Raw genomic sequence first — 21,809 nt, forward strand, 5'->3', positions numbered from 1 at the left:
AATATCCAAGCCTGTGCATCTGCAAAGAGGAGACAAATTCTACTTCTCCCAGGCTCACCTGCAGCTCTGGCTTCTTGTCAAAGTGGATTTTGGAGTGATGCTCACCCCAACAAAGGAGAAAACTGCATCACTTCTCATTGCCAAATGAGTCACAGAATCACAGACTGGTTTGGGTTGGAAGGGACCTTAAAGCTCATCCAGTTTCAACCCTGCCACCTTCACTGTCCCAGGCTGCTCCCAGCCCTGTCCAGCCTGGCCTTGGGCACTCCCAGGGATCCAGGGGCAGCCACAGCTGCTCTGGGCACCCTGTGCCAGGGCCTGCCCACCCCCCCAGGAAAGAATTCCTTCCTAATATCTAAACTAAATCCCCTCTCCTCTAGTTTAAAGCCATTCCACCTTGTCCTAATCCAGCTGGCGTCTCCTGCACCGTGCAGAGACAGCCCAGCTCTCCTGGGACATCCAGTGCAGGGAGGAGCATCCCAGCCCCTGTGCCCCCTGGGCTTGTTGATGCAGGAGCTGAGATTCCCTGGAAATGGCAGCCAGGGTTTGCAGGCCCAGGGAGAACATCCTCGAGTGAGGAACTTGCAGCAGAGATGAGATCCTGACCTGGCATTTAAATAAGTGCATAACTGTATTGATGGATAATCTTAATGGCAGGAAGAACAACGAGACCCCTGGGGGAGAAAACCTCTGGCAAAATGAGATTGAGAAGTCTGGGGTTGCCTAATTAGAGACACAATTAGGAGGGCAAATAACAGAAGTAGTAAAAGTGAAGAACAAACAGAGGACTGAGATCAGGATCTCGAGGATCAGGGCTGTAATTTTCTCCAATGAGCTATATATAATTTGCTGTCTAATTTATTATCTTGCTAGCAAAGATAAAATTATCTGGCCTGACATTGCTTGAACTAAAGACTGAAGGAGGACTGGGATGTGTTTGGGACTGAGCCCATTGACTGAATGCTCTTTACAGGCTAATCAAGAATTATGTGTAAATAAAAGGTTCGTGAAGAAATAAAACAAAAATCAAAGCACTCAAAGCTGCTCCTGCCACAGAGCTGAGCCCAGGGAGGGGCAGGGCAGCTGGAGTTGCCCTGTGCCCACAAAGCTGTGTCTGTCCCCACTGTGTCCCCCTTGGGAGTGGTGAGATCCAGGAATGTCCCAAGTGTCCTGCACTGCCCTCCCTGCTGCTCCCAGCATCCCACCAAGCTGGCTTTGTCATCCCAGACCCCCAGAATCCACAGCTGTCAGTCCCTGTCTGCAGCTCCTGGCACCCAGGTGGGCTTTGCCACACTTGTTCCCAAAAGGTTCCTGTAGAAGAAGGGATTCCCAGCATGGGGACAGCCTTGCTGTGGCAGCTGTGACATACCCCCCTTCAACATCAATACTGAAGTTACATTTATTTCTCAGCTGCTATTTTTTCCCCTAAGATAATTAAATACCACGTTTGTTTATTTCTTAAGCCCTTATAAAGCCCCAGTTGTTTTCTTCCTTGCTGGCTTTTTCTTTTTGTGTGATTTGCCAGCCTGTGAGTAGCATTCTGTAATTAGCAATGAAAGGCCACATTTGGAGATTAAATATCAATTGTTATGACAAGATTCTTCACTTTGCCAAACAAATGTGTTGCTGATGTATGAGAAAACCCTCATGACACAATAATGTGATCAGTGGGAAGGCAGCAGTGGAGAATATCACCCTGGCAGGATATTGGGCAGGAATTCCTCCCTGGAGGGTGGGGAGGCCCTGGCACAGCTGTGGCTGCCCCTGGATCCCTGGCAGTGCCCAAGGCCAGGTTGGATGAGGCTTGGGTCACCCTGGGATAGTGGAAGGTGTCCCTGCCATGGCAGGGAATGGAATGAGATGGATTTTAATGTCCCTTCCAACCTAAAACTTTCTGGAATTCCATGTCTGGAACTCGCTTCCCCCTGGATGTATTCCACCTTTTTTTCTCAGATACAACTTATTTTGTTGTCCATTTGGTGGGAGGGAGCAAGGCTGGGACAGTTCCCAGCCCTCTGAGCCCTTGCAGTGAGCTGGACCCGTGGGATTTCCCTTCCCCCTGAGTCCCACATTAAACCAACCCCGGCCACCCTCCCTGCTGTGTCCCCTCCCCTCCCTGCAGCCAGCCAGTCCTTGATGGAAATGGAGCCTGGGAGACTAAAACTGAAGAGAAAGGAGGGGGAAAAAATGAAAGGAAGCTCTGGGAATGCTCCATGTGTTTATTTTGCTTGCACTACTCAATAAAACAGACTATTCATTTGTGGCTGCTTGCAGCAGCATCCTCCCCTTTGCAGGGACTGTCAAAGGAGCCCCAGCATGGCCAAGCCTCCTGTGGGACGTGGCCCTGGGGTGACCCTCCTTATTTTGCTTGGAAATAATTGAAATGTCTCTATGAGTTGCTATTACAGGGTCAAGAGCAGCAAGTGAGGAGCAAGAAAACAACTCAACAAATCTTGGCATGGCACTTGTGCTGGGCTCAGCTCCTTTCCAGGGTTCTAATTCCCCCCTGGATGGAAGGGAAGTGTTTGCTCTGTTGTGTGGAGCTCGTCCCCATGAGTGTGACCAATCCCCCCAGTGACACACACACTGATTATCCCCTGGCTGAGGGATGTGGCAAAATCTCAGCATTTAAAATATAAATGAAGGGGGGGTTGGGCCAAGCAGGCGTGGGTGTTATTCACTAACGTGAGATCCAGTTTTCCAGTAATGCAAGTGACAGCCAGTATTGAGTGGAAATTGATTATCTGTGTGAAGCAAGGATTAAAAATAGCAGCTTTGTGTCAAACCCCACGTATGTTTTGACTAAATCCTCCATAACAAGGAGAATGGATAAAAGATGGAGATTATACAGAGAAAGCCAAAACCCAAAAAGCCTGGATTAGAGAAGAAAAGGATTTGAGTGGGTTGCTGCAATTAATGATTGTCAAGTGCCACCAGCTGGGACTGCTGTGGCTTCTTCTGGGGACGTCTTGTCCTTTGGTTTGCCAACCTGCCAGAGGCACTGCCAGCCCATTGCCCTGCTCCCCTGAGGCTCCTCCAGCTCAGCCAGAGTTCCAGGGGCTCGTGGCCAGTGTTTGCCCCACCCAGCCAATCAGTTTTAGTGGCCAGAAACTCATCCCCTTAATTAACCACTGGACATTCCCAGAAAGGATGATGGGCTCAGGAAGGCTGTCCTCCCCTTGTTCCTCAGCAGAAGCTCTCAGAACGCTCTGTGCTGGGAAACCAATGCAGTTTTACCACTTTTTTTTTGGCAGTATGCTTGGAATACACTTTTTCCTGCTGCAGCTGGTGCTCAGGGGCTGTCCCTGGGGTGGTGTGGCTGTCCCAGCCCAGGCAGGAGCTGCAGAGCTGAGGTCTGCCCCAAATGCCACCGTGTGCCCCTGCCCAGCCCCACACCGTGCCAGGCTCTGCCATTGTCACGTTTTATGGCACCCACCGTGATCACTGCACCCATCCAAAACCACACAACACACAATTCCTGCTCCCACAGGAGGAAATATTCCACCAGACAGGGCAGCACTTACAAATCAAATCATTTTATTGAGTTTCTGCTCCTATAGCATGTGGCACATAAAGAGAATTAAGACACAAGGTGTGATGAGGAATGATGTATTTACCCTTCACTGAACAAAAGATTCATCCCACCCAGGAGCAATGCAGACACCCCTCTGTGCCAGCCCTGATGTGCAGCCAGGGGTGACGTGGTGACATTTGGGAAAATGGAAACTGGAGTTGACCTGAGGATTGTGGCTGATGAGCACAGTCCTGCTAACCTGAGGGGAGGAGAGCCGGCTGCCTCACTCCCGAAGTCTACCTCCAAACCAAAATATTTGCTTTTGCCTAATTTAATTAGGGTGGAACAAACAGCACTAACACACTTCTTAACTCAGAGAAAAATCCAGGATGAGAAAATGTCCAAAATCCACAGCTGGTTGATAAAGATCAGCTGATTTAGCTGTAAAGCCAGTGCTTGGAATATTCTAACTTCATTCTTGGCCTCTGCAGCCAAGGAACCAGCAAAGCTTCTTTTTTTTTTTCTTTCCAGAACTTGACCTTCCTTCAGGGCTTGGGCTGAGAAACTTTATTCTTTAAGAAAGTGCTGACAGTCTTTAGAAAAAAAGTTTGGAAGCTTTTTTTAGCATCAGTCATGTTTCTGTATTTTCCTTTGCCCCTTGGGTCACCCTTCATTACTTGGATGAGATAAGAAATAGAGACCCCGTGCTCATGCAGGGCTGTCACCCATTTCTGTAACATTTTCCCCTTTTTTCTGAATCCCACCTGTGGCCATGCCGCTCCCTCCACTCCAGATAACGTGGGGATGTCCTGGGGGATGAGCAGCAGCTACAAAGGGGGCTGAAGAAACTGTTCATGCAAATAGCTCTGGGGAGATTTCAGATACAGGGGAAAAAACCCAGGGTTCACCTCCTGAGGAATCAACATCATTTTTTTAATATATGACAAAAGGAATTATAGGGTACACACTGCACAAACTTCTAAGAGCTCATGGACACCTCTACATGAACAGGAAACCCGGGGACACTCTGCCGGGCTGGGGCTGACCACGAGGATGGAGCTGCTGCTGGCTTGGAAGAGTCTCTTCCATCTTCTGCCACAGCTTTCCAGTGGCCACTGTCCCCTGTCCCCTGTCCTGGCCACCTCTGCTCTCTACAGACACCTCCTCGCCCCTTTCCAGCCTTTGCACACACTAAAAACTATTTTACACGTTATTTTACAGACCAAACTCCCAGCACATGTCTCAGTCCACCTTCTCCCTCTGGAAACAGATCCGTACAGCAAAAGCCACAAAAATAACATCACCTTGGGAGACATATTAGACAAAAACATATTTGACCACAAAACGGGTTTCTACCTTTACTTACGCAGGAACAACTAGACCGGAAAGTCCCGCTGCTGCCACCGCCCCTCAGCAACCACTGAGACTGAAGGCCAAGTGCAAAAATTACTTGGTTTAGTCCCATTTTGCTGTCCCTGCTCCGGATCACGGTGTGGGGGGTGGTTTGGGGGAGGGACAGGAGCCCTGGCTGTCGAAGCTCGCTGCCCGGCCGTGCCACTGGGGACAAGGAGAAACCAAGTTAATCCAACAGGAGAGATTGTCTGGGATTATTCCCAATCCTGCATTGTGTTGGCCACCTCCTCTTCCTCAGGATTCCCATCCATCCATCCATCCATCCATCCATCCATCCATCCATCCATCCGATCCCATCCCATGGATCCCATCCCATGGATCCCATCCCTTCCCATCCCATACATCCCACCCCTGCCCAGCTCCTGCCCTGCTGTGCTCTCTTCTGCTCTACAAGTTCCAATTTATGCAATGCCCGTGTTTAACCACTCAGGAGGAATTGCTGAACAATTTACTTTATTGCTTTGTAAATCAATTCCCAATTGTGAGGATTCCTCACCAAAAAAAAAAGGAAAATAAACAGTGTCTGTGTGTGCTGTGAAGACAAAGTGCTCTCAGATTTTCCCTGCTTTATTGCTGTTGTCTTTTTGGTTTAAAAATACTGTCTAAGCTGAGAACTACTTGAGTCTTTCCAGTCTGGTAATTTTACTCCACAGCAGCTCTGTCCACAGCACCAGAGACATTTCTCAAAGGGAAAATCAGATCAGAGACTCAGTAGATGGAGCAAACATTTTTTTTGCCATACTTAGGGGATCATAAATTATTTGTCATCTGCCTTGGGGGCTGTTATCATAATTCAAACCCATTATTCCTGAAGCTTTTGAGCACTTGCCCATCTCACCATCTTGTTATATTAAATTCCAGTGACAAATGATAAACATCTCCCAGGGACAACGGGAGTCCGGATTTCCACTGCCTGGATCAATTCCCTCCCCTCCCACCTCAGCAGAAACTCTTTGCTGCCTGATATTAATGTTTAAGCATGTATGGATTTCATTTCTCTGGGTGAAAACTCACTTGGGGAACCAGACCTCACTCTTGCCTTGGCAAAACCATCTTGAATGAAAGCAAGAGAACAAGAGCAGCCTGGTGCTCACAGGGAGGCTGAGCAGGGCAAGCAGGCCCTTGCAGATGCTCCATGGGTTTGGAGTGGTCAAAAATTTGGCCAATTTTCTTCCCCAGAGAGACCAGTCAGTGCAAAGTAACTCACTGCATGGTTTGCATGGAACTGCCTGTATTTCAGAAGGGCTGAGCAGAAATTAATGAAAGAAGACGATGAGAAACTCGTCCTGCCAAACAGCTGCCTTAAGGTAAGGAAACACTTCCCTCTACGTTTCTCATGTCACAAAAATTGTCTAAAATCCCTGAGGAATTGATAATATGGGTACAACCTCCCCATGAGAATTGCCAGTGAACAGATTGCAGAAATTAGAACAGAAATGGGCTTTTGGCAGAGCCTTCCCCATGCTCTTTGTCTCGTGCTGTCTGCATGACAATGACAGCATTGCTACTCCAAAAATGTGATCAAAACTCTTCCAAGGATAGGTCTAAATAACCAAAGAAGAACCTGGAGATACTTTTCCTTCATTTAATTAGAAAAGGTGAGCCATGCATTGTGTAGCCAACAGTCAGAAACTGGGACCAGTTCAATCAAAATCAAACAGGCCCAGAAGTCTGGAAGGGCTTATCTTTAAAGACAAATGATTATTCTTTATTATGGGCATGACTTGGTTCTCAGGAGAGTTACCAGTTTTTATCTGGAGCAATGTTTTAAACAAATAAATGTTGAATGTCAGAGGCACTTGGCAGCATCAAAGACCCGTTTTTCATCGCGCCGATGACACGACTCCACAATTCCAGGGTTTGTCTTTCACAGATCCCAGGGGAAATCCCCATTTTCAGAAGTCCCCTTTAAATCCTGGAGGAACGAGCTGGAATTTTCTGTTTCCCTTTGTGCACACACCCCTGAACCTGGCTGATGGGTGGAGGAATGCAGGAGGAACAGGGGTGGGGGTGGCTGAAGGACCCAGGGAGGGATCAGCTGCCAGCGGGGTCTCGGGGTGGAACACTGGGAACAGCTTGTGCTGAGGGGAAGAACTGACTGTCAGAATAACCCCACAAAGAGGGATTCTCCCTTCCTGCTCAGAAACTCGCCTTCTGAACATCTGTGTGAGGAGGATAGCGCTTAAAAGCCTGTAATTAATGATTCATTTGCACATGTTCTCCATGTTCCCTCTGTAATGATGATGGTCATTAGAGAAGTGCAGTCATTATGGTTTGTTATTCACTGTTGATAAATATGGAGCAACCAAAGACATGATGTGCATCCAAAGTGTTTCCCTTTTCACTGGAGCCTTTTCCAGCAGTGAAAGAAAAGAGGGAGCGGCACCAGCTCGTGGAGGAAGGGCCCAAGTGGCTGTTGGCACAGAAATGAGAGGCTGGGCCATGTTAGCCCAGCACTGTGGCTGCTGGGACAGGCTGGAGCTGCCCAGGTCCTCATGGTGGACAAAGAATCGTGGCCTAGCACAAGAGAAGGCTGTTGGTCCAACACCACAGACACATCCATCCATCCATCCATCCATCCATCCATCCATCCATCCATCCCTGCTGTGGCAGGGTAAGGGCTCAGAGCTGGGCCATCCTCTTGAAGCAGCACAGCTCTGGTGACATTTTCCTGGTAAATTCACCAGAAATTGTGACTCTGAGCTGTAGTCAAAATATGGTGGGAGCTCATTCTCCTGGCCAAACCTTTTCCAAGGCACACCAGGCAGGGTGTTGGTTAGCAAAGAAATTCTATATTCCCACACTTTCCTCCCCCTTGAGGGGTGGGGAGGGGGGTGGGACCCCAATCACAGCAAGGGCAGATGGCAGTGCCTGGAGCAGCTCCAGTCACCATCCCTCCATTTAGACATCAGAGGGACAATTCAATCCCAGCTCCCTCGCCTTGGTTTGAGGTCAAGCACTCAATCAGGGAAGATTTGGATGGAGCCAGAGGCTGTTACTGATGGTCAGAGCACACAGAGACCATCACGAGATCAGCTGGGAAGCAAACGCTCCCTTTGCTGCTGCCTGGTACAAATGGCTGGGAGTGGAAGAAGACAAAGGGGAAGATGAAGAAGACAAAGAGGAAGATGGAAATGAGGGCTCAGGATGCCAGCACAGCCCGAGTTCACCCCCACAAAGGTGAGGAAGGCATGAAGGGCCAGCAGTTCTCACCCAGCATGCTCAGGACAGATGGACAGACAGCCAGCAGCAGGATGGAGCAGCTGCACAGAGACCCAGAACTGGGATTACAGAACCAAAACCCCAAATTTCTTTTCAAAGATACCCAAAAACAACATGGAAAAGATGATACAATATCTTGTAACCAACAAATACCATTTCCCATTAATTTCTCTCCAGGAGCCTGTGCCTTTTCTGTTTGGTTTTTCTTTTAGGCTGCACTGGGGATTTGCAGACAGCAGTGCTAAAACCTAAAAGGGCAAATAAACACAAGGACCATTTGCTTACTGGCCCTCTGCACCAGTTTGTGGCAGAAATACCAGAAGAGATGATCAGAGGGCTTTTTCTTTCCTTTTAAGCAGAGCTCCTGACCTGTGCATTGAGGGGTGAAATGATTCACTCAGTTTTTTTCCAGAGTCTTGGGGGCTCAGCCATGGTTTTCAAAGTATATTTTAGAAGGTGAGTCATCTTCCATGTCTTCCTTGGTTTCTTTGTGTTTCATCATAACAATAATGCCTTTTTTTTTACTTTTTTCTTAGTGATTTTCAAAAACTTTACAGGAGTTTTTTCTTTCAAAACCCCACCTGCATCTGAAAAATAGTGCAGTAAAGCCATAAAAATTGGAGCCTGGAGAAGGAACTCCTGCCCCTGGGTCAGCCATGGCAGCTGTGTCACACTGCAAGGTGCTACAGATGCCAAGAGACTAAATGAGAGATCAATTCCATTTCTGCTGGAACCTTGTGGCTGCTGGTCCCCAGCTCCCCGTGGCAGTGGGAGGTGACACACGGAGCCTGCCCAGGGCCAGCAGGGGAAGGGGAATGAAGTCCTGGTGCTGCTCAACACCCAAAGGCTGAGCTGGCACGGCACACAAATTGCACAAGGGTTTAATTCTGCTCTGACTCACCCCAGCCCTGCACAGCTGATCCCTGTGCTGATTCAAGGTGAGCTCACAGATCACCTCAAACAAGGGAGGGTGAATTTTCAGGTGTCCATTTTCTGATATATCCACCTCCACTGTGTCTTAAGCTAAATTACCAACTGCCAGGTTTTCCTTTGTGTGTAACCACCCTGGGCTGGGACAGAGGGCACTGAGCACAAACTGACTTCTTAATCATGCAGTGGTTTGGGTTGGGAAGGAACTTAAAGATCATCCAGTTCCAACACCCTGCCACAGGCAGGGGCACCTTCCACTATCCCAGGTTGCTCCAAGTCCCATCCAGCCTGGCCCAGGGATGGGACAGCCATAGCTGCTCTGGGCACCTTGTGCCAGAGCCTCCCCACCCCTTCTTTTCGGAGAAAATAGCAGATTTCAAAGAAAGACAGGGTTTATACACTAATTCACTACTGTGGAGTGTCAGCAAGCTCAATGTCTGCCTTTCAGCACAGCTCAGCACTCAGCTTCAAGGGGAAAATGAGATGCTTTTTGTTAAGTACTTATTCTGTGGCTTTGAGGGAAAATACCTCCTCAGCCCCAGATACAGTGGGAGGCTTTATTGCCTTTATTATCGTATCACTGGCCTCAAATGCTGGTGCTTTGTTCTCATACTTGAAGTGTCAAAGGCGTGTGTGCCCTTTTCCACATCTCTGTCCTCCAGAAATTATGACCTAAATCAGGCAAAGGCAAAGAGCTCCACAGAAGCGTGAGAAATTGGAGTGCAAGGGGGAAGAAAATGCCAGAGATGGTCAAAATGGTACCCAGGCATTTCAGCCCTATTTTATCATCTGGGGCTGCATCAAGTCAATCTCTTTCTCTGGAGATGCTTAGAGCAATTACATTTGTTCTATTTATTCTCCCTCAAAGGCTGAGATGAGTCAACAGAAAAATCTTTTAGGATGAAAAATTGAAACTTGAAATAGGCAATATCCCTGGACAATTTGTTCTGCAATCAGAGCAGCATTCTCTTTCCTTACTGCTCTCAATTTCTAATTTAAAAAGGAAAAGGAAAAAAAAAATAAAAAACCCAAAATGTAACAGTCACATCTGTAAATACAGTTCTTCTCAGTCTTGCTTGCAAGCTCAAGGAGCTATTTTGAGGCAATACAGAAGTGCTTGTTTTCTAGAGTTCATTTCTGGTGAGAAAATTCCCTCAGCTCTGCTCAGAAAATCCCAGGCGAGAGCAGGAGCTCTCTGAAAGCCTGGAGCCAGCCCAGTCCCGCCCAGCACAGGCACTGGAAGGGAAGGACACCCCACACACCTCTTTGAAGGATTTCTTCACCTCCACCAGCGGGTGCCAGTGGGCGATGGGCTTGCGGGGGTAGGCCAGCATCTCGTTCCAGTGGTCTCTGCCCAGCCCCTCGGCGTTGACCCCCACGCGGCAAACCCCGATGATCTCGTTGTGGCCCACCCTGAGGAACGGCAGAGGAGGAGCACCATCACCTTCCTTCCTTCCTTCCTTCCTTCCTCCCTCCATTCATCCATCCTTCCATCTGTCCACCCAATGAATGGATGCAGGGATGCACCTACCTATTGCTGAATGCCCCGAGTTGCTCCAAGAAGAAATAATGAGATTGCCAAAGCCTCAGAGTCATCCTGCTGTGGATTAAAAACACATGGAAGGCAAGGAAACCACTTTTGGCACTTCCATCTGGAAAGGCTGGGCACACATCAGCTGGAAGAGCCAGGAAATGCTTCTTCCATCCATCCATCATCCAGCCATCATCCATGGACCCATCCATCCATCCATCCATCCATCCATCATCCATCCATCCGTCCATCCATCCCTCTATCCATCCATTCATCATCCATCCATCCATCTATCCATGCATCATCCATCCCTCCATCATCCATCCATCATCCATCCATTCCTCCATCCCTCCATCATCCATCCATCCATCCATCCACCCATCCATCCATTCCTCCCTCCCTCCATCCATCCCCCATCCATCCCTCCATCCATCCCTCCCTCCCTCCATCCATCCATCCATCCATTCCTCCATCCATCCATCCATCCCCCAGCCATCCATCCATCCACCCATCCATCCATTCCTCCCTCCCTCCATCCATCCCCCATCCATCCCTCCATCCATCCCTCCCTCCCTCCATCCATCCATCCATCCATTCCTCCATCCATCCATCCATCCCCCAGCCATCCATCCATCCACCCATCCATCCATTCCTCCCTCCCTCCATCCATCCCCCATCCATCCCTCCATCCATCCCTCCCTCCCTCCATCCATCCATCCATCCCTCCATCCCTCCGGCTGCCCACACCTGGCCAGGCAAAGCCTGGACCCTGCTGTTGGTGAGCCTGGGCTGTGGTGTGTGCCCCAGCCCTGCCATCACCACAGGCAATTACAGCAGCTTTTAAATTATTTCTGCAGGTCAGCCCAGACACAGAGGTGTGAGCAGTGCTCCACAGCAAGAATAACCCCAGCTTCAGTAATTCATAATTCATACAACCAGTGCTGCTCGGGCTGACATTATTTGCTTTCTAAAATGGGTTGCAGGACAATAAATAACGAAGGGGAAATGGCACTTGCTCAAGGAAATGCCATAAAGCAAGGACCAGCCTTGCCAAACTCGTTATTTTTCCATAACCATAAATATCAATGTCACTGTAGCAATATATCAGCAGAGACAGGTGGATACCGCTGAGCTCTGCCATCGAGGCTGTGGAAAACACTGTGGAAAATTGCATTTGAGCTGGAAAATCTGCACCCAATGGGATGCTCTCCCCTCCAGCTCTCCAGAGCCTCCCACCTACCGATCATAATCCATGACAGAGATAAGGAGGCTGACTTGATCCATGTTCTCGGGGGGAATGTCAAAGATTATTGCTTCATTGTAGGTGGGATTAAGTGTGTTTTTCTTTATGGTGGTTTTCTTCTTTTTCAGTCTTCGCCCGTCACAGAGCAAAGACACTTTGACATATGGATCTAGGGAGGAAGAGAGAGAAGACCTTTTGTTGATGAAAATGTATTTTGTTACTTTTGCAATATAGAAACAGCTTTATCAGAGGATGGGCTGTGAGTTCCCATGAGCCAGAGGTGCTCTTCAAATGGACTTTTAGAAAAAAGTTTATTTGCAGACCAGTAAAATCCTCCATTTCTCATACTGGTGTGGGTGGTGACCTGAACTTCAGGTACCAGCACTTAGAGAACCAGCACTGCATTATTATTATTGCTGAAAGGCTGAGCTGGCTTCACCTGAAGTCTCAATTCTCAGACATTTCATATGGCATTAAACTCCAGCTGAGCAGAAACATTTTCTGCAAAGGTCTCTGTTGTTACTGCTTTTTGTACAATGAAATTCAAATACTCTGAAGTTGGTGTCTGGAAAAGAAATTGGATTTTATGATGAAAACCAGAATTTGTGCATGCTAAATTTGCAAGTCAGCTCTTTGAAACTGCAAATGCAAACAGTCTTTGGGTGGCTGTGCTCCTCAGGTTTGACTACTGGACACTGCACAGGGGAGTGCACATTCCAGTGGGATTTATCCAGGTGGGTCATGATCCTTTCCTGGTCTTGGGGTGAAAGAGTTGATTCTGGCTGTAAAGGGTTCCAAGAGATCTAAGTGTCCAGGCCAAGAGATGGATCAGAGCTCTGACCCTGCAAACCCTCCAGTGGGATGGGGAACGAGTGACAAATTGCCTACTTTAACAATTGTGTTTGCACTTGAAACACAGACAAAGCTTTCTCAGGTATTCCTGGGATGGTTCACCCACCATCTACTGAGGGTACAGCGAGGGAAGAGGAGTAGATGTGGCTGCAGGGGGGTCCTCCTCAGCCACCAAACACCCACCTGAGTAACCAGTGATGTCCATAGCTTTGAGATTCCTGCATTTAATGACTGTTAAGGTGAGGCGACCTGCAGTTGGCAAATAACAAAGGGAAAACATGATCTCGCCCAGGTCCACGCTTTCCTTCAATAAAGCAGAGAACAGATTTTATTGGAAACGTGCAGAACCAGCCAGGTGCCTCCTCCTCCACCCCAGCATTTCCTCTGCTCTGCCATTTGTAGCAAAGGGTATTTTACTTGATTTGAGTGCACCCCAACACAATTTGACTAAAAATGAATACAGAGAACAGGAAAAATAGGTTACACCTTCACATCTTAGTTAAGGACAATCTTCCTCTGGCTCAGTGGAGTCTGTGCTTCCTAATTCAACCTCCCAGCTATGCACAGCCAATGCACAGCAGTCCTGCTCCACGGCTCACACAGAGGAGATGGGATATCTCACACCAAATCAATGCAGTGAGGAAATCAAATTAGTATCAAGTCTTGTTTGAATGTACTGTACATGTCTCCGGTGCCTGGTTCCTCCAGGAGTGTGACAAACACAGTGAGGTGACAGAAAGATGAGCTCCTGACATGCAGTGGTGCCGTGTTCTCCAGTTGTGCACTGCAGAAATCTCCTCAGAAACTTCCTGTGACAGCCAGTGCCATCAGTTCGTAACATCACAGACTGTTTGGGTTGGAAGAGACCTTGAATATATTCTAGTTTCAACCCCCTGCCGTGGGCAGGGATGAATTCAGTAATGAAGGTTTGTGACTGACAGTGCCCAACATTTCTGCATAAAATGAAAATGTCTTTGAGTAACACAGTGGTTTTCTCTGAAGGTGAGTGTGAGTTTTTGGGCACTTACCAACTGGGGGGTAAAACTTTAAGACAGAAGGCAAGCAAGAAGGTTCTGTTGAGTTTTTATTTTGTGACAATTCTACATTTGGACCACCAAGCCCTTTGAGATGCCCTCAAGGAGCTGGCACAGCGTGGGGCTGTGTGTTTGTGAGCATAAATGGAGAATTAACCAGCAGATGGCACTCAGAAATGTTTGGTACTTTAGGATTACACAGAAGACAACACAATTTACTCTTTTAGTGCCCCATCAAATAACTTTTATCTATGGCTCTTAGCACTTCTTGTACCTGCAGCTTCATCGACTACACCTCCTAAAAGCCCTTTCCATCATGGCCTTGCCCATGGGAAGTCAGGGAAAAATAAACAAATCAAATGTCTGATTTAAATTAGAAAGCATCATCACCCAAAGTCAGCAGAAAGATTTCCAAACACCTTCTAAAAATGGATTTTTAAAAAAAATCTTATTTTCTACATACAGATCCCACATCTGTAGAGCAAACAACCCATTTATTTTGGGACACAGTGTGTTTGATTCCTTTAAATGTGATATAATGATCTGCTGAAGAGAAATTGTGGCTGTTAGGAGTAGAGTGATGGAACCAGAAAGACAAGTAAATGCACTTAAAGCTTTGCTAAGTGTTAGGGGAATAGATCTTGTTGATGGATGAGGTTTTTGCCAAATTATTTCCTGCTCATTCTCAGGTAAGGCAAAGATTAAATCTTTATTCCACTTAGATGTGAAGAATACTAATGAATATTACATAAAATTTTGATTGGGTCTGTTCTTTCATGCATTCTGTGTTCTCAGTTGGTGTGGGAGGGACGAGGGCAGGAGACCTTGGACAAGATGTCAGAAGAGAGCAGCCCTGTGTGAGATGGTGAGAGCACCCTCTGGACACTATCTCATCTTCTATTCCTCTCCTTGCACTGAGAGGATCCGTTCAGGGTATAAAATGAACATAATTTATTCTTTGACCTCATTGTATCAGGTCAAGAGATTTTTCTTTGCAACCATAAATACAAGAGAGCAAAGCGTGTCCTGTGGGTACATTATTTTCTTGCAGATTATAGACATTGGGACTTTTCCAAAATTCATATCAGTACCTTTTAGGAAATAATGGAAGCTCTGAATCAATAGACTTGAAACCAAAGATGTTTCCCTGATTCACAAGCTGTACAGTCATTAATTAAGTAGCTGAGTGCTGGCTACTTGAGCAGATCAGTTCTTAAGTGTGTTCCTACCCTCTTACCCACACCATTGATCTCATGCTTTATTAGGCACCCAGAGCTTTCTTGGGGTTTTATGCAAACTGTATTTACCCTTCTCAATTTTGATTAAACAGAAATGTCCTTGGGTGTGCTACAGCTGGCTGAGATGTTCCAGGAGCAGCACATTCCTTAAGAATGGCACGGACAGGATGAGGGGATGGAGCCAAACGTGGTGCTGGATGTGTCTGTTGCAGCTCTGCCGGGCTCCTGCTCTACACACCTTGGGCATGGGGTTGGCTCTGCTCCCCTCACACCTTCTCTGGAGGCTCTGCCTTTAACAACCCTTCTGCTGGTGTATCTCCACCTGCTTTTGTGGAGTTTTCCCCCATTAAATGAGATTATTTAGCCAGGAAAACATCCATTGTTGCTTGCAGAACCAACAGGCAGGTTCCTGCAGGAGGCATCAGCACACCAGGTGCATTTTGCTCCCCTTCCAGCAGCCCCTCTCTGGGTGAAGGATGTGCCTGGTGCCTGCTTGCCTCTCTGCCAGCATTTCTGCTTTCATTACCACCCATCAATCACAACAGCCGTGGCTGTTTGCAGGTTGGAAGCCAAGAGCTGTGAGCACCCTGCTAGCTCCAACTGTTGCTTTCCTCATGGTTGATCCTGTGCCTCCTTCCCACACCCCTCCCAGGCAAGATGCTCAAAAGGCAGCACAGCAGCAGCTCCCAGCACGCTCCCAGTGCTGCCCCAGGGTGCCTGGCAGGCACCACCTCCACCCCTGTGTCCTCAGGCTGGCAGGGCCAAAGCTCTCCGTGCCCTCCCAGGACAGCTCCAGCCCCTGAGCCACCTTCCAGGGCGATGTGCTGTGTGTCCCCCAAGTGCCCTGGGATCCTGTTGGGCACAGCAGCACAGGACACGGGGCTGTGCACGCCTGCTGGGCTTCACGGAACTGTCAGAAAGTTCTGGACACCCTGCAGCAGGAGAATGAGCACTGGTGGAAATCACCAAGAGGTTCAGCTGGTGGGGAACACGGTGCTGAGAAAAAAAGCACCAGAGTTACAAAGCAAATATCTTGTGGCAGTGCTGGCCGCAGTAAATATTTGTGTTTGACAGTTCCCTCCTCAGCACAGAAAGCAGGGGAGCAAAGGTATGAGATGAGCTATGAGGGAAGCTGCAGGACAGATTTTTGCAAGTTGTGGCATTCTGCCAGTCACCAGGAATGATGTGACAGGGCCCACGCTTCCAGCCACAGGGGTGGGGATGTCTCATCTTTCAGTCTCAGGAATAACAATGTGAAATGACAATGACAATGGCTGATTTAGTGTCCAGCTGCAGAGCAGTTCAATCATTCATTCGCCCTGAGGACCAGCCAGATCCTCCTGGGAGGGCAGTGGAGGAGCAGACAGCTATTATGGAGAGGTTAATGTCACTGCTCTGCACTCAGTGATCAATGTGAGCACTTGGCTTCTCCTGCCAACTCCCTGTGACATGGAAAGGGCTGGGACTTTTCCTCTCTGAGGCTTGGTTTCTTTTCCAGAGGGAATTCAATAGAACTATTAAAAGACCCAAATCCAGCTCTGGAAGAGCTGCCAGCAGCACATCCAGCACCTCTCAGCACCAAGGGGCTGGTATTGGCCCTGCAGAGCTCTTCCTTACTGAGATCATGTGGTGCCTCAAGTTTTTAGCTTTTATATTTTTCAGATCCTGTACTGCATTAGTGTAGAACTCTGAGCTCCATATAGAGTGTTAGTAAGCTTTCTTCACATTTTTTTCAGAAAAAATAATCCTTCCAGGCCTGACAACCAAGGTCACCCCCTGCCTCAGGCCCCAAAATTATAAACAAAAGTGAATCGGGGGGCAGAAGCAAACCAGGGGAATATGACTTAGTTACCTGATGGTATAATTGGACAATTAACCCCTGACATGCAAACAGACCAAACTTTTATCTGTCTTAGAAACTCGTGACCATTGTCTACCTTGTGTGTAGTCTCTGCCAGGCTTTTGACTGCCCAAGGTGGGCAGTCAAATAGATACAGATGTCAATAGATATACTGAATTCAATAGATATATTGAAGGCCTTTAATAAACACCCACTTTATTCTCTTTAATCTGTCTAGCCTCTGTCCTAGGTAGCCACTCCAAGGCATCCCATGTACACATGGCAGAGAGCCAGGCCATGGCTGCTGTTCCCTGGGCTAACAGGAGGTGAGGAAGCCATCAGCTGGGATCCATGAAGGATTTACCCCTGTGGAGAAGCCCCACCCTTCCCAGCAGCTACTCACCGTGGTGGCGTACTGAATGTCCCTCCAGATGGAAGTCTCCCGGGAGAGGTCCGAGTCCTCGAACAGGTTCTCCAAGATAACTTCTCCAATCATGTCGTGCCTGGAGAACCTGTCAAAGTCAAAGACGCTCAGGTGGAGCTTCCTGCTCGCCAGCTCCTCGTGGGGCACGGGGAAGTGGAAGGACTCGTCGAAGGTGGGGTTCAGGGTCTTCCTGTGCACCCGCGTCTGGAACTTGCGCTTGCGGTCGGGCAGGAGGTAGATCTTCACGTAGGGATCCGAGCTGCCGCAGAAGTCTTTGGCTGGCAAGTCAAAAGCCCTGAGAATTCGGACAGTCAGCGTCTCGTTCTCGTAGTCGTACTTGAGAGTGAAGTTGATTTTCCCACAGGTTTTCTCTGCCTCTTTCTTGGGGTCCTCAGTGTCCACGGTCTTTTGTTTGTAGAGCTCGGGCTTGATGCGGCCGATGCTGGTGGGCTGCTCGGCCACGGCCGGCGGCTCCAGCCCGTAGTCCATGCTGGACACGTGCATCTGCCGGGGCAGGTGCCTCTTGAAGGAGATGTGCCTGCAGGAGGGAGACACCAACAGCTGGGTGGGTTTCCAAGGACATGGCTTTCATGTCCTGTTTTCGCCCCTGGACTCAAAAAACAGCACAGAATGAGTTCTATAGGTGCTCCTGAGCTCTGCACTGAAACCAGGTGTGTTATGGTGAACAGAGGGGAACACCTCAAAAAACCTGCAAGGAACCAATCCAGCAAATTTCTTAAATTCCAGAGCATTTGCCAGAAGCTGTGTTTTCTCAGCTGTGGCCCGAGTCACAGCCCATAGCTGAACAGATGGATCCCAAAAGGTCCTTACCCAAACCACAGACAGGTGGAGACTTTCCCCACCTCAGTCCTTACACTTCCAAGATACTGGCACTAAGCTCTCCCAGACAAAAAAACCCACTTTTTTTGGCTTTTTTCTTTTGGTGAGAGAACCACAACCAGTTCAGAAAGTGAGGCTTTCTTCATAGAACTACAGAAGGATTTGGGTTCAGGATGTTTTAAAGCTCATCTCATTGCATCCCCTGCCACAGGCAGGGACACCTTCCCCTAGACCAGTTTGCTTCAAGCCCTGTCCAGTCTGGCTTTGCTGGGTATTGCTGCTTCCAGACTTTTCCAACAGACTCATCAGACACTGATAGATAATTGTTGACAGGGAGGGAGGCACAGCCTCGTCAGGAAGAGTCTCTTGCCTTGAGCTCTCCTCCAGCACAAGCTGTATGTAAGCAAAGCTTTATCTGAACAAAGCATAAAAGCTTTCTGTGGACTGAGGGCATTATTTCAGATTATCTGGTGTTTACAAGAGCAGTATATAGAGTTATTTAACCAAACTAAAAACTCTACAGCCAGAGCATTAGCCTTCAGTGATACGTGGTGCTTGGAGACCTTGGCAGGCTCCTCAGAGGTATTTTGGAGAGGGTTAGGCTGGGCTGTGAATCAGAGAAACCTGCCAAGGAGAAAGTGTGTTTGAAACCTGCCCACGTACAGCTAAGTCCCACTTTGTTTGTCCTAATTCAGACTGGCTGAGGGTTTTTTTCTCCTCTGTTGGAAAGGTGTAATAAAAGCAGAAGGAGAGTGTGCATGCAGAGAGGGAATCAGCTGCCCAAAAAGCAGTGTGGATAAATAAAAGAGTGTGGCTCACAAATGCGGGTGGCACCGTGCTGATCTAACTCAGCTCCTTCAAACAGGGGGCTGCCATCAGTGCCTCACTAATCCTGCAAAAGTGCAGCCAATTTTCTGAGCAGTGCCTGATTTCCCTGTCACACTCCTGCGCACATCCCAGGCATGGCCAGCGAGGCAAACAGAAGTGCTGGGGCGCAGCCAGGACCCTGTGATCCCTCTTTCCTGTCCCTGTTTCACCTCCTTCTGTGTCAAGGAGAGATGCTGCATTTCACAGAATGGTTTGTGTTGGAAAGGAGCCTCAAAGTTCCCCTCATCCCCCCCCCTGCCATGGGCAGGGGCACCTCCCACTATCCCAGGTTGCTCCAACCTGGCCTCGGGACATTTCCAGGGATGGGGCAGCCACAGCTTCTCTGGGCACTCTGTGCCAGGGCCTCACCCCACGCTGAGTAAAGAACCCCTTTCTAACATCTAATCTAAATCTCTCCTCAATGTCCAAGCTGAGAGAGTCTCAAGGTTCACACAGCCTTTCCCTGACTTCCTGAGGATGATGTTGATGTCTCTGTCCCCATCTGAGCACAAGCACCAAGCACAGCTGGTTCAGGGCTTGTGCAGCGAGCGATCCATCAATTGTGCTGATTTAATTGTTTCTGCCAGGAGCCACAAGAGAGAGAGAGAGCCAAAAGGTCTAATTCTGTCTGACAGGGTACATCATTGATACTTCAGCCTGCCTCTCATGTTGGTACAAAATTAAAGTGGCCAAAGCATGCGGGTGACTTGACACAATGAGGTCAAGTTGCAGGAACGGGGCTCGAATCCCTGATTTTTAAAAGAGCCACAGTCTTAATACATTCATTGGTTAATGGCCAAGCTTTGGACAGTAATCTGCTGTGTAGGTGCTCTCTTTCGTCCCCCTGATGCTATCTGAACCTCTGGCTCCATCCAACAATCCTCCCATCTCTCCAGCTGCTCACAGAGCAGTGTCGCTGCTGAGCACCTCAGCCCCTCCCAGCAGAATCATGGAATATCCTGAGCTGGAGGGGACCCACAGGGATCATCCAGTCCAACTCTGATCCCTGCACAGACACCCCAACAATGCCCCTGTGCATCCCTGAGAGCACTGTCCAAACTCTCCTGGAGCTCTGGCAGCCTTGGGCCGTGCCCATTCCCTGGGGAGCCTGGGCAGTGCCCAGCACCCTCTGAGGGAAGAACCTTTCCCTTACCCCCAACCTAAACCTCCTCTGACCCATCTCCAGCCATTCCCTGGGTGCTGTCACTATCACAGAGAGCAGAGATCAGAGCTGCCCCTCAGGAGGAGCTGCAACCCCTGAGCAACTCCAGCCTCAGGCTCCTCCAGGCTGAGCAGCCTATGCCACACCATGCCATCTGGGGGAAATGGATTTGTAGAGAATTTTTAAAAGTTATAACACCTGTATTGTCTCACTCTTCGCAGGAGACTGAAAATAGAACAAAAGTTTTTAAAACACCTCTCAGTTACCCCATCTCTGGGTCAGAAAAGGGCTTAATCCAACACCATCCCATCATCACCATTGAGCCAGGAATGGATGAATGAGTGACACACTCCAGGTCTCTTTAGGAGGCTGATAATAATTTTATTATAAACCCACTCCTTTTTATACACTGTTCCAACACAGGTGGACCTGTTTGGTCATTTAATCAACACATCTCACATGACTGGCTAATTCGGGAAACACCCTTTGGTAAAGGCCTTATGAGAAAACAACTGCTCAAAACACCAGCTGCAAGGTTGTTTTAATTCTTTCTCTCAGCCTTCTCAAGACTGCCTAGAACAATTCCTGGGAAAGTTTATCTGTTTCTCTCTCTGACCAGGCCGTCAGTATCCATATCTCATTCCGTCTGAAAGTTTATCTGTTTCTCTCTCTGACCAGGCTGTCAGTACCCATATCTCATCCCGTCTATCCATCCATCCATCCATCCATCCCATCCATCCATCCCATGAATCCCATCCCATCTCATCCATCCATCCATCCATCCATCCATCCATCCATCCCTCCATCCATCCATCCATCCATCCATCCATCCATCCATCCATCCATCCATCCATCCATCCATCCATCCATCCATCCATCCATCCATCCATCCATCCATCCATCCATCCATCCATCCATCCATCCATCCATCCATCCATCCATCCATCCATCCATCCATCCATCCATCCATCCATCCATCCATCCATCCATCCATCCATCCATCCATCCATCCATCCATCTATCCATCCACCCATCCATCCATCCATCCATCCATCCATCCATCCATCCATCCCATCCTATCCCATGCCACCCCATGGATCCCATCCTATCCCATGCCATCCATCGATCCATCCTATCCCATCCCATCCATCCATCATTTATCCATCCATCATCCATGGATCCAATCCCACCCCATGGATCCCATCCCACCCCATCCCTCACCTGGTAGAAGAGGCTGGCTCCGTGGTTTGCCTCTGGATCCGCGTGCGCCTCATGATGTGATCCTTCATGGACATCTGGACCTCTGCAGGGATGTCCGGGGAGGTGTGGCTGATCTTGACGGCCGCCTCCAGGAAGCTGATGGCCCCCGTGTCCTTGAGCTTGTCTGCCATGCTGTCCTTGTGGCCTGCCTCGCTGCGCAGCACGGCCAGCTGGGAGGAAAGGGCCTTGTTCCTCCAGGGAACCCAGCACAGCTTCCAAAAGAGAAACACAAACACTGCCACCAGGGCCAGGCCACACACAATGACTATCACTGCAAGGAGGCTGACGGAGAGCTCTGAGGGAGACAAGGACAGCGACAGGGAGGGATGGGAAAGAAGAAAAGAAGAGACAGATGGTGAGAGGATCATAAGTAAAAGGAAGAAATGGTCCAAAACTGACTTAAATCACAACTAATGGAGAGCTCTTAGCTTAGAGCCAA

At 48.6% G+C, this 21,809-nt stretch overlaps 1 protein-coding gene across 1 annotated transcript in view; it reads right to left on the reverse strand.

Annotated features, from left to right (window-relative positions):
• Positions 1-4,999: 4,999 nt before the first annotated feature.
• The window catches only part of SYT6 (synaptotagmin 6), a 35,296-nt gene continuing 18,486 nt past the window's right edge, over positions 5,000-21,809 (reverse strand). The window contains exons 2-7 of the mRNA XM_041422773.1: positions 21,332-21,665; positions 17,221-17,779; positions 12,889-13,009; positions 11,851-12,022; positions 10,342-10,492; positions 5,000-5,071 (exon numbers count right to left, since the gene is read on the reverse strand). Of these exons, the coding sequence (XP_041278707.1) occupies positions 5,000-5,071; positions 10,342-10,492; positions 11,851-12,022; positions 12,889-13,009; positions 17,221-17,779; positions 21,332-21,665 (1,409 nt within the window). The remainder of the gene's footprint in view (positions 5,072-10,341; positions 10,493-11,850; positions 12,023-12,888; positions 13,010-17,220; positions 17,780-21,331; positions 21,666-21,809) is intronic.

The sequence above is a fragment of the Onychostruthus taczanowskii genome, unplaced genomic scaffold, assembly GCF_017590055.1.
Source record: "Onychostruthus taczanowskii isolate IOZ18803 unplaced genomic scaffold, ASM1759005v1 scaffold74, whole genome shotgun sequence".
Lineage (NCBI taxonomy): Eukaryota > Metazoa > Chordata > Aves > Passeriformes > Passeridae > Onychostruthus > Onychostruthus taczanowskii.